The sequence below is a fragment of the Seriola lalandi genome, unplaced genomic scaffold (assembly GCF_002814215.2).
Source record: "Seriola lalandi dorsalis isolate HSWRI2012SDOR001 ecotype SW California unplaced genomic scaffold, Sedor1 jcf7180002054330, whole genome shotgun sequence".
NCBI lineage: Eukaryota > Metazoa > Chordata > Actinopteri > Carangiformes > Carangidae > Seriola > Seriola lalandi.
Window position 1 is genome coordinate 866,704 of NW_019524883.1, and position 13,471 is coordinate 880,174.

Below are 13,471 nucleotides of genomic sequence, written 5' to 3' on the forward strand. Positions count from 1 at the left end.
TGACTTGAACTAGCAGGCCTGAACGCATCACTGTTTGCCAACTCTTATTTAATACACATGTATGTATTTATTTTGTTTGCAGTTAGTGCGACAGTTTTTGATGGACTGAATGCATCTTTCTAACTATTGGTTAAAGTAGTTCATTTTATAGTTGATTTTAGATTTATGCAAATTAATGATTTGTCCTGAAATGATTAGTTTAATCGATTAGTCCATCAACTGTAAATGAATTAAACGATTCATTTTTTAACCTTAATTGTTTAAGTGAAATAAGACCGTACAGTCTCACATATGAGGATTTGTTGTTTTTCTCTTTATATTCATGGAAATTATTGCACACAAGTCTAAAAAATATATTCCTGAGCAAATGGCTGCTGCTGTAATTACTCTGATACTGAAAAAAATATAGATTCCTACTTTTTACAAATTTTAAAAATTATTGTCATTCTTTTGTTTTGATTTTACCGCTCTGTTTCGTGTTGTTTGTTCACCTGTTACTGAACTGTTGTCACATTAACACTAGGATCTTAAAGTAGTTTTACTGATAGAGGGTTTTTGTTTGTCAAAGTCAAGTGAGGACTCAACTCTGACAAACATAAATAATCGTTGCTTGTTAAGTAGTTAAATATCTGTGACGTTAAATAACTGGACGATTGGATGGACAAAAGAATTTTGAAGACACCATTTTTTTATCTTACATAAACTAAACAATTCATAAATCAAAAAAATGCTAGATTAACTGATAATGAAATGATCATTATGTATTTTACTTGTAATTAGGTGTTTTATTGTAATGGCCCATTAACACAGTATTATATTGTACTCCCGCATGTTTCCTTTGTGCCAGTTCTGTTTCTGGGCTCCTGTGCTTGTTGACTAAAACCCCATTATTCAACATCCTTCCTCTTAGTCACCTTTTCCCTGCAGTGCTCTCCACATAAAGCTGCTCTGTGAACTAAACGTAGTGGAGATGGAAAAAGGAAAGGTGGGCTATAATTGGAGAAGGGAACATTTTAGATATTCTAAAGGGAATTTGGGAGAACCCCTTTTTTCCCTCTCCTCAGTGTTTGAGCAGTGAGTCATCGGGAAACCCCACCCACACGTGCCCACATATGCTTGCCAGGTTGTGTGTGTGTGTGTGTGTGTGTGTGTGTCTGTCTGTGTATTTATGTAGCAACATACCATATGGATCAATGAACACTTACACTGCACGTCAAAGGGATTCTTTGAGTAGTACCACAGGAAACAAACGAGGTGATGAATTGTTAGTAACTATAGCAGCTCGTCACAGAGAGTCAGTGATTTTAAACACACTGGCAGGGAAAACATCAGAGGGTGAAATGAATGAGAATACAACCCCCCCCACCCCCCCTGTTCCCTCCACAACTTCAACAGATGTGTCCATGTGCAAAGCGCTGAAGCCCGTTGTGCTGCAGGGGAGCTGCTGTGTTGTGAACACTGCGAGACTGCAGCTGGAGTGGGCAGCTCCCTGGTGCATGTAGGTGTCTCTGTTCCTCGAAGCTACTTTTCTTTTCCATGAAACAGCCGTGAACGAGAACGTGCGAGTCAGTTTTCCTTCTAGAATAATTAAAAGCTTGCTTGTGGATTTTTTTTTTTATTTTTTATTTTTTAAAGGTCAATTCATTCAAATTCCCCCCAAAAAAAGAGAAAAATCTTTTGTTGGCTGATTAATCTAAAGTTAATAAAAATAAAATAAAAATTCTGTGGTGGTAGGTGGTCACACTAATAAAATAGTTTTTATTTACCCAAATCCATTTCATTTCTGCCACCACCCCAGCAGTCTCTCTCTAGAAATATTGTTAGATAAAGCAGACAGCGTGCTATCAACAGCTTTTACTCATCAGAATTACTGTTGACAGTGAGGTCTGTGGATTATCCAGAGCAAAGGGAACGCTGTTTCCGCTGCAAACACGTTCCTATTGACATTTTACTCTTACAATGTTGTGGACTCCTAAAAATCTAAAACTACGTGCGTGGGTAGATAAACTAGCTCAAGAAGGAAGAAAATGTGTTTTATTGTAACCTTTTTAACTTAACATCAATCAACATAATGTCCTCGCATTATGAGGAGCAGTCTGATCCGTGCAGGACAACCTGTCAGACTACAGCATGGTTTCCCTCAGTAGTGACATCATGGATTTGGTTTGCAAAGTAGGAAAAATTAGGACAAATTTGGCAGCTCCATTAGTGCAAAGGTCAGTGTTTTTTTTATGTTTGGAAGTCCGGTAAAGTAGCCATGAAAAACATTGTGCACACAGATCTAACATCTGTAGAACCTACCTGTGGTAATTTTAGAAATCCAGAGTGGTATGTTGAAATGGTGCTGCTGCTAAATCTTAAAAATTGTAAATGAAAATATACGATTCTTTTTCTCGTTTTCTACGTTTAAATCTGCATCTGCTGTAAAATGGCTAAATATATGTTCCAAATTGGTCGGTTTGCTTTTAGTTCCAGATGCTGATTATCTACTTGGCATCGGCGTTGCCAAGGTCTCATAAAGCCTTCTATTGGCTATGTGGCTGCAGTAATTCGTCTGTCGTATCTTGAAGAAATTATGGGTTAGAATCTCCTTCACGAGGCTCCAAAGAAAAACACACCGTCTCAGTCTTGAGATGTTTTGAAAAATCTCCACACAAAACCTATTCCATTGCGTCCACAGCATGGTGGAAATGGCATTCTAGCAGGCCTGATGACAAGGCCTTGGTTTCCGTGGCAACGGCATAGCAAAACAGGAGGGGGGGGTGGTGGTGGGCTTTTTCTCTTTTTCACTCCACGAGGCGGGGTTCGTTTCCCGTTACTGGGATGGACAAAGATAGCTGTGAGTCATCCTTGAGGCTGGGAGCCGAGCCAACACATTCCTCCTCCTCCTCCTCCTCCTCAGATTTCCCGTCTCTATTATTCCCCCTCTTTCTCTTTCTCTTTTTGTCTCGTTCTTTTCGCATTTCCATTTCACACTCCCCCACTAGCCTACCCTCCTCTCCCCCATCTCACACTGCCTCTGTCCAATAGCTCCCATTTTGTGTCTGTGCTTGAAAATGTGTCATTTACTCTATATTTGCTCTGTAACAAAATGCCTTAAAAAGCTTTGATGTTGCAGCTGAAAAGGGTAGAACGATGATATGAACCTTTATTTTTCGGTAATACATTTATTTTCAAGAGAGCAGACATTTATGTGTGGGAAGAAAGAAGGCATGACAAACAAGACGAGTGGTCTACGCTCAAAAAACAAGAATAAAGCTTGCCAAAATTACTCTTCTTTTTTCCGTTTTAATTCCCTCTCTCTGTGCAGAATATAAAACATGCAGCGCTGCCCTTTTGGCACAAACATCTCTCTCAGTTTGCAAGCTTAGAATCGACTCTGCTGCCTCGTTTTACTTGCAACAGATTTCCGTTATCGTGATGAAACAGGCTGGTATTTTAATTTAAGTAATTTCTCAAACCTAATCTGCATTTCTTTGCTCATCTGTTGGATCTCAGCCGTTTTCAGTACCACGTTTGTTCTCATGCTGAGTGTGTATTGTATTATCAGTATCGATAAAACTGCAGAGTGACTGTACATGTGTCCTGAGCGCCGGCTGAGAGACTTCAATGCTTCAGTGGAACAGAATGTAAACAGAGAGTCGGAGGATATTTATGCCGAAGCTCTCTAATTACATCATTCATACGGGATCATATAAACAGGTAGTCCCAAGCAAAGCACACGCCATGCACTGGGTTATGTAAATAGTATATGGGAAGACACATGTGCAGGGACATACAAATGCTTTCATACACACTGAGTTGATGGCGTACAAACAAACACACACATTCAGTACGCAAATGCACTTAATGTACGTGGTGGTACACACACACACACACACACACACACACACACGGGTACACACTGAAATGTGAACATGCACACAAACTCACACACAAAATTTTCTATTGCCTTTAGCCGCCACACAGTCATTTCGGCCGACATCCAGCAGCTGCATCCTGGAGACGCCAGGAGCAACGGTACAGACCAGTCCATCACACCCGTCTGAGCCGAGCTCAAGTCCATTACTGCAACCAGTGGTTCTGTTTTTATTGTACTTACCCACTGATTTCTGTGAACAGATGACTTTTGCAGAGTGCAAATATGTTTGGTTTAATTTGTGAGTGTGTTAACAGCTTCATCAGTTTTATCAATATTTTCTGACAGACGAGGCGTGGATGTTGCATCAGGAACCGATACAGGCTGAACTTTTAACTGCAAATAATTATTTTCTTCCTTTTTGGATTTTTAAAATTTGTCTTCAAATCTGGCCCACATCTTTTCAAACTCTATCAGATCCAGTTATCTTAATAAAATGAATGTGTTGGCAGTGGACTGCCCCATTTACATGGAGATGGAACCCTGTCTCTTATACACATCTCGATGGTACAGCCTGGTTCAGAGACAAATGCTCTAAATTCCTCACTACATTTAGAAATATCTAAGCTACAGTGCTATGCAACAACATGGAGTTATTTTATGCTACACTGTGATGCTGCTCCCTTCAGTGCCTGAAGAGCACCTACCTAAGGCTGGGACTGTATTTGGTGAGATCAAACGGAACAAATTCCATATTTCTCACCAAATTTGAGCTCAATAGCTGCACTGTTTGCCGACTGACCAGCTGATCTTGTCAGCATTTTAGCACAATCTTGTTCAAAGCCCCTGATATCAGGCAAAAGCCTGAGAGCACCTCTGGATGATTGTGATTTGGAAGTGTTCCTCTGGTCCAATGCACCAGAAAATGCTGCATGACATAAAGAAATTAAATAACACGTTGCTCCGAGCACTTGTGATGACAACAGTGCTATGAATAAAGACACTGGAAAAAAGGTCAGAGGTCATGCATATGTAACTAACAGTCTCTGGCACAGTGTGTTGGATTTTCAGTCCACCACTTTGGTCCAGGCGGAAATGTCTCAACACCTATTGGATGAGTTGCCATGAGATTTTGTACATTCATGGTTCTCAGATGATGACCACCATGAGGTGGACATTTGTGGCTTTGAGCTAGAGTTGCAACGATAAGCCAATTATATTGATTAGTCAGTTGACAGAAAAATAAGCAGCAAGTACTTTGATAATCCATTCATTCTTTTTCTCTTTTTTCTTTTGTTTAATTTAGAAAATATGTCAAAATTCTCTGGTTTAAGCGTCTCACATGTTGAACACTTCCTGGTTTCTTCTGTCTCTCTGATAGTGAACAGCATGTTTGGGTTTTGTATGAAGGTGTTTTACAATAATCTCAATCTCATCATGTCACCTCAAGCTTTGGAAGGTTGTGGCCTTTTTTCTCACAGTTACAAAACTAATCGATCGAATTGCTTCCCTGCTTTGAGCCAAATATCTCTTACTATTATTGGATGGATTGCCATGACACATTCACATTCTGACCATATAACTGAAAGACTTTAGCTGTACTTCATGTGTTAGCATGCTAACACTCTAAACGAAGAAAACTAAACTTTTAAACCTGCCAAACGTCAGCATGGTAGCATTGTAAGCATGTTAGCATGTGTATGTTAATATTTAGCTCAAAGCACCACTATGCCCACAGCACAGTCTCGCAGAGCTGCTAGCTGCTAGCTGCTAGCTGCTAGCTGCTAGCTGCAGACTAAGCAGAGTCTTGTTTTTCCACAGAATACAGAGTTAAGGGATCTGCTCCCTGTGTAGTGTAATTGGTGCATCTCGTCTGGGCCACTTGTGCTGAATACCAGAAGTATCTATTAAAAGCATTTATCAAATTGTTACACTGCATGCCATCCTGCTGTAAGGTATTCTCTCTGTCTTACCATCACATTTGTGTATGAAGAGAATACAAATAGTCAAGCAGCATGTCGGTACACCAAATCCACTTCTGTCCATTAATTCACTCCTGGAGCCGATCCACTGGGCCCATTAGCATTAATGAACGTCACAGCAGCCACCTACACACACTCACAAGCATTCATCTGCCCGCAGAGTCAGACTCTTAAAATGCTTCACTGAAAAAAATATTAGCATCTAGACAAAGAGCTGTATGGTTTCAAGTAGTGTTTATCTACAGCTCTAAGTGTGTGTGTGTGTGTGTGTGTGTGTGTACGATGTGAAAACATACACATCCTTAATGCCTTCACACTCCCCAAACCCAGTCCAATAAAAAGAAAACATGCCTCTCTCTGTCTCTTTCTCATTAAACAGACCTATTTGGGTTGATTTGGCTTCATTATTTAAGTCCATAATATGTTAATGAGCAGCACTGTGAAGAATTAAAAATGTTCCACAATAACAACGCCGGCCTTGGAAAATTAGTTTTCATCACACCTAGAGAGTTATGCAAGCCTCAGGGAGCATGGCCCAACCAGAGGTTGTTAAACTCTATTATACCGTTAGAGTCACTACAAGATAATAGTCATGAAGAGATTTTACAGCAGTAACCACGTCTCATTCTACCCCACTTACTAATCTTCCTGTCCAGTCGACGCTTCCACACTGATTGACGACTGACATGTTCATATGGGGCAGCTGTGTTACTGTAGGCTCCAGTGTTGGAAGGTTCAAGAATTCAGAGAATGTTTGGAGGTGTCAGTAGTGTGTGTGTGTGTGTGTGTGTGTGTGTGTGTGTGTGTGTGTGTGTGTGTGTGTGTGTGTGTGTGTCACAAGTGCTTTCACGCCTGTGTCGTAAAGAGTCACATTCTTGTCTCTTTTTATGAGTCAATATGTTAGAAGTCTTCTCTGAGATCTACTCAGCATGCTTCTAATGTGTGTGTGTGTGTGTGTGTGTGTGTGTCCTACAGTTGCAACAACATAAACAAATTATGCAATGAAATGGAGTTAAGCAACCTGCCCCTGAGCAAAACTTTAACACCCAGCTGCTAAATGGAGGACTGTATTTGCACTGGGCTACTAGCGAAGTTTATAAATATGAATTGGTGCATTGCTGCAAAAACCAAGAATGTATGAACATCTGGTCCCAACATCTGGTCATTTAAATCCAGCTAAGGGCTCTGGAAAAGGTAATTGTTGCACTATATTGACTGTATACACTTAGTTTCTTAGAGAGCCTGGTGAAAAGTAGGCGCGGTCTGTAAAACAGAAAGAGATTATGACCTTCATCATAGTGGAATTTATTATTTTAACGAGGTATTCTTAGTAAAGTGGCATTTGGAGAAGATGTCTGATGATGCTTAACTGACCCTCTCAAACACTGGGCTTTCCCTCCGTTTTTTGTTATTGCCCCTTGAATCTGAACACTGAACAGTCTGGGGGGCTTTTATATAATTACCCATTCAGTTTCTCAAAGCCTGATTGTACATCTGTAAAGCATCAGGGATTTGTTTTCTCTGGATTTTGGATGGAGTTTTTTTATTTTATTTTTTTCAGGACATAAAAGACTTCTTCTTTTCTTTTTTTTTTTTTCATCTTTTTCCACTTTCCGTTTTTTTCTGTTCATCCCGAAGCACGCAGCCATGGTGCAGTTCTGCTTTTTTTTTTGCTAGTTTGTCTCGTCTCTTTGTCCCGGTTCTTTTCAGGAAGCAGAATTGCATTTTCATGCTCTTCAAAAGCCGCACTGGTGTTTGCTGAATGCAGTAATAGATATTGATTGCTGTATCATAGACCAATAAGTGGCAGTTTCACGTCTGAGATAGTAGCTTGTGAATGGACTCGATCTTTGTTGTAAATCATCATTCTGCAGTGGAGTAACTTTATCTGGCTGTGAGTGCGTTTGTGTCACAGTGTATGCGTAGCTCACTCGGCCTGCTCCTCCACACACTGGCTGGCAGTGACCGGAGGACTGTGAGGTCTATGTGAGCAGCCTGGAAGCCATCTCCTACAGCAGATGGCCATTATTAGTGACAATGAAGAGTAGCCCACAGGGCCAAATAGAATAACAGGGAGCCCATTTCCTCCTTGGCTGGGCATGAACCACCTATGCTGCTAACAACCTCTCTGTCTCCCCCTCCTCTCTCTTCATCTTCTGCTGGGAATGTATTGTTTTTCCATGGCTGTACCCAAGTTTTTTTTTTTTTTCTTTCTTGTAACCAGTACTCTAAATTGGTTCCTGCAGAGATGTGAGAGGAGAGGCGGAGCACACATGCACAGGCACAGGCACAACAAACGTGAATTCTCTTAATTCAACACAGGATCCCTTGAGATGAAGCTTAATGGGCTCTTATTCTTTACAGAAGGCTAATAACAGAACGCTGATGTGTTGGCCTGAGTTCAGTTCACATCACCAGTAGACAACTGCTGCTCTCACTGTGCTGCACAATGGCAGTTTGTGTCATCCACAGCTTCGGTCACTGCAGCAGTTATCCACTGATTATCGAGTTTCACTTGGGGGCTGAAATAAAAGCACATGTTCTCATGACTAGCAGCACAAATTCAATCAGAGCTAAAAGTAAATCATGACTCAAAGTTACCAAAAAACATCTTAACTTGCATGTAGAGAAGTTCTTTACATAAGGCAAAGAGATGTGTTAGAAAAGCGTTTTTAAAAACACAATGAAAAGTGAAATCAAAATAGAATAAGGGGTAATCTTTGGTTTAACGCCACGCAGCAACATTTATTATCACTAACATTTTGGTATGATTACACAGCTCCAAACAGGACACAAAGACTTGAGTCAAAAAGGAAATTGTTTAATATGTGTGTCTGTAATATGTCGTGAAAAAGAGAGACAAGCTGCCAGAAGTGGAACTGGCCAACAGGTATATGACCGACATACACAGCAGAGGGAGATAATGACACATGCAGCATCGAAGAAGCGGCAAACTAACGACCACATCTTTACTGTCCCGTGTCTTCACAGGAACAGCAAGAAGGAGTCTGACCTGGAGGCGGCTCTGGCCAGACTGAGGGACCTGGAGGCGCTGCTCAACTCTAAAGATGCTTCCCTCACCACTGCCTTGGGGGAGAAGCGGGCCCTGGAGGCCGAGGTGAAGGACCTCAAGGCCCAGTTGGCCAAGGTAAAAACATTTTTACTGGAAATCAATGAAGAGTATGTGTCATGACTCAGGTCAGAGAGAAACCTGTTCGAAAACCCCCTTCTTTTTATTCTGTTGAAGCACAGCGAGCCCCTTCACTGATATCAGGATCATTTCAGCTTATAGACAGCGTCGTCCCCTTGGTTTACATGAACAAGGGAAAATGTTTAAGATCCTGAGTTACTACCTGTCAGACAAACACTCCGTAGTTGGAGTGGAAAGCCGCAGTGACTGACATTTGAAGTGATCTCGGTGTGGGCACTTTCTCTGCCTCCACAGCGCAGAAATACCTGAGTGGAAGTAATAATTTGATGTGAACCCTGCAGGCAGTTGATTATGAATGAGGACAATGTGGTGAGGCAGACAAGGTTGCATTCTCTGCTGTTTGTTTTATCAATGAGTTGTACCACAGGACTGACGTAGATGCAGTTGTGGTCTTCCTCCACCTACTGGCTGAATTTAGGAACTACAGTTTTTCTCCTGAAAGAATAGTTCATAGCTCAAACAATGCTGCACAGATTGCCTCTTGAGCTGCGTTGCATTTTTTTTGCTCCGATTTATCTCATCTCTCTCTGTTTCCTCCTCCTCCTCCCTCCCAGTTGGACGGCAACTTGGCCGATGCCAAGAAGCAGCTGCAGGATGAGATGCTGAGGAGAGTGGACGCCGAGAACCGCCTGCAGACCCTGAAGGAGGAGCTGGAGTTCCAGAAGAACATCTACAACGAGGTTCCTACTCTTCGCCTTAACCCTTCTATTTGTGTTCAGCTGTCTTAAGTCATCTGTCCTACTTTTCATCTTTTTCCACAGGATATTGATTCGCTTCCAACCACCTACTTGTTTGTTTTGCATTCCCCCTTCAGATCTGTCATGCAGATGTTTCTTTTATTTATTTTCACATAAAAACGACAAAACACAGTTCAAGTAGCATCACTTACAAATTGTACAAGTATTTAAATGCTGACATTTCATTTCCTGCCATAATGAAGTCACATAGTTTTTTTTATTTTTGGTCAGGTCCCAGTCTAGACCAGGACCATCTATAGATGTGTTTTTTTTAAACATAATGACGAGGAGAAGCTTAAAGGTCACCAGAGCAGTAGATTCGTCTGCTGGAGCTCTGTACCTCTAAACAAGTAATTACTGCACAGGGACTCACTAATCAATGCAGTTAAGTTCATTGACCATAGCAGGTTTCTACAGGTGGAGTCTTTTAAATTGTTTATAGTGCCTGAAAGAAAATAAACCAAACATCAATACAAATGGCGCTTTTTGTAGTTTGGTAAAGTCATAAGAAGCTGAGAAAGTTAAGTCGCCCTCTAATCAACACATTTCCAATTAAGACAAATAGCATCACTAACCCGTGTTTTCTCTCTCTGCTGGTGTTTGTAGGAGCTTCGTGAGTCCAAGCGTCGGTATGAGTCTCGCATGGTGGAGATCGACAGCGGGCGACAGCAGGAGTTTGAGAGCAAGCTGGCCGAGGCCCTCTGCGAGCTGAGGGCCCAGCACGAGGCTCAGGTCCAAATCTACAAGGAGGAGCTGGAGAAGACCTACCAGTCCAAGGTAGGTCTGCATGCTGCAGGAGGCGCAGCTCTGTCGCCACCTACAGTCCAAGCAGAGACTGTCGCCTTAGTAGTTCAGCTTGGTGTGTGGTTGCTTTGTTGTTAAATAGTCCATAATTCAGATAATGCACAACATTGATTTGCACCCTTTTCATACAATCAGTGTTTTCGTTTATCTGTGTATAAAAATACGTTTATAGATTGTTTCTTGCCTTTCATCTACATTCAGGAAGGAAATTAATTTAACAGACGCAACCACTGTCCTGTGGGAATCCTAATGAGCAATGTGGATAAACACCACAGCGGTATTTGTCATTGTACAATGTACAAATGTTCTTCATCTTACTGGAACCCCGGAGGAAAATTATTTTGGGAATTACTGTGTCTGAAATAGTTGAATTAATAGGCGGGATTGTAAGAGGGAACACGACAGAGACTGTATTTTTCTGTCAAACAGCGCAGTTTTCCTCAGGTAGTTTGTTGGAGTAAAGCCGAGCTGATATCTGACTGTTGCATGTCTCTGTCTGTCAGTTGGAGAACGCCCGTCATTCAGCTGACAGGAACAGCCACTTGGTGGGAGCCGCCCATGAAGAGCTGCAGCAGACCCGTGTTCGAATGGAGGGCATGTCAGGCCAGCTCAGCCAGCTGCAGAGACAGGTACACACACACTCACACACACAGTCTGTCAGTGACACTATCTGTCAGTGGTTCGTTATCTGTCTGGTGGTTTTACTGGCCACGCTGCTGTGTGGCTGACTGATATTGACACGAACGCTCCAAAACAAGCTTCACCTCACTCATCAACCTGTGTTTGCAGCGCAACAGACTGCTTAATTGGCCAGTCTTAATTAACCAGCCTTCCTGTGCGTGTGCTCTCTTCTCATCAGCTGTCATCCAGCGAGGCCAAAGTGCGGGAGCTGGAGGAGGCTCTGGCGCGAGAACGGGACCTGATGAGGCGGCGGCTGGAGGATAAAGAGCGGGAGATGGCTGAAATCCGAGCCCGGATGCAGCAGCAGCTGGACGATTACCAGGAGCTGCTGGACATCAAACTGGCCCTGGACATGGAGATTAATGCTTACAGGAAGCTGCTGGAGGGAGAGGAGGAGAGGTGAGATGGTTGTACAACAGCAGGCAGACCATTGTGAAAGCTCGTCATGAGACACCTTGAAGTTGTTACAGGAAGAGAGGGGTCATTAACAAATCAGTGAAGAGTCAGTCGCCAGTGTAGGCGACTTTACACATGTTCCTTGTTACAGAGACAGAAAATAAAGTAATTCCTCTATTTATTGACTAAGGCTGAAAGCACCAAAACAACATCATACATTAGAGATATACTATGTCTGATGTGGTGTAAACACACCTGTGTGTGTCTGCTGTTCACCTCGCTCTGTGTCAGTGTCCGTTTTAAAAAATATCAGACTTTTAGACTAAATTTCCTGGAAAACAAACCAGTCTAAAGTATTTCTTTATATATAAAAACATTGCATTCTCCTTCCTGTAAGTTTTATGAGTGCTGGGTAAGTCGGCTGAGAGTTCACGCTCTTTTACAGCAGGGCCGTATCAACAGGAGCAGGCAGAGAGAATTAATATCTCCTAAAGCTGACAGTGAAGGAGCTGCAGCCTCAGTGAGAGAAAGGTCACTAAGACTGCTGCTGAAGTTGTTGAGAGGTTACGTGTTGTGATGCAGGTTATTCCCTAAAACTGCTGCACTAAGAACGAAGGCAGTTTCTCACAGATCATTCCAGGTTTGGGGCTTTTTGAGCATCAACCAATCACGGAGCAGGTTGGTCAGGTGTATGTAAGAGTGCCAGAGCAGCAAGGATGAGATGTAAAATGTCAACATTTGTGGGTTTGACAGTGTGAGACTGTATCTGTATGCTACACTGACTCCCTTTGTCTGTATCTATGATCTAAACCTCTTGCTCCATCCCTCCCCAGGCTGCGTCTGTCACCCAGCCCTCCGCCCACCAAGGTCACCGTCACGCGGACCTCGGGCTCGGGCCACGGCCACACCAGCCGCCTGCTCCACTCCTCGACCACCGCTTCTAGCAGCCGCAACTCCTCCGGCACGGCCAGCACCAAGAAGCGCCGCCTCAATGACAACGACAGCGAGACCTCCAGCATGGTGGGCGGCACCGTGACCAAGACTCGCATCAGTCAGCACGCCTCAGCCAGCGGCCGCATCACTGTGGACGAAGTGGACCTGGAGGGCAAGTTCATCCGTCTCAGCAACAAGGCTGACGAGGTAACGGAGGCTATCTATCAGCTGGTTTTCAGACCCCTTTAACTTGGTTTAAGGTCATTTGACAGCAGTGAAAGGTGGCACTGACATATTGTTAACCTCAGCCTGCGCTGTGTCCCACAGACAGCTGCTTTAGCACAGACACTTACTGTATGTGCTGTCTCGGTTATATGAAAGTCACTTACACATTTACAAATGTAGGATCACAAATAACATTCTAGCGTAAGTGTGGTAATCATATTGTCATTTTGTGTGACCTTTAGAGCATGTGTTATCTAAAGAGCTGCAGCTTCAGCCTACACGCTTTTGTGTTCGATTCGTTCTGTTGTGTTTCAGATGATCAATTGATTAGTTTTGTCTAATTTTTGGATAATTATTGTGGACTGCAGTGAATTTAAATTCTCTGCTCCCATGTCTCTGGTGTAGGATCAACCACTGGGCAACTGGCAGGTGAAGAGGCAAGTCGGCACCTCCACCCCCATCGTCTACAAGTTTCCCCCGAAGTTCACCCTGAAGGCCGGAGGAGCTGTGACTGTAAGTTAGAAGCTGCTGTGTGCCTGTTTTTAAATGTACTGTGTGACTTTGTGGACCACTAGTAGTGGAGCTATGTTTTGTGGAACGAGTCCACATTAGCACGTGTGATGTAATACATGTTCCTTCTGCT

At 42.8% G+C, this 13,471-nt stretch overlaps 1 protein-coding gene across 5 annotated transcripts in view; it reads left to right on the forward strand.

Moving 5' to 3' along the window:
• Window positions 1-13,471, forward strand: part of lmna (lamin A) — a 33,156-nt gene that overhangs the window by 16,045 nt on the left and 3,640 nt on the right. For all 5 annotated transcript variants that reach the window (XM_023407167.2, XM_087174223.1, XM_023407166.2 and 2 more), the window contains exons 3-9: window positions 8,833-8,989; window positions 9,607-9,732; window positions 10,396-10,566; window positions 11,097-11,222; window positions 11,453-11,673; window positions 12,504-12,810; window positions 13,234-13,341. In XM_023407167.2, the coding sequence (XP_023262935.1) occupies window positions 8,833-8,989; window positions 9,607-9,732; window positions 10,396-10,566; window positions 11,097-11,222; window positions 11,453-11,673; window positions 12,504-12,810; window positions 13,234-13,341 (1,216 nt within the window). The remainder of the gene's footprint in view (window positions 1-8,832; window positions 8,990-9,606; window positions 9,733-10,395; window positions 10,567-11,096; window positions 11,223-11,452; window positions 11,674-12,503; window positions 12,811-13,233; window positions 13,342-13,471) is intronic.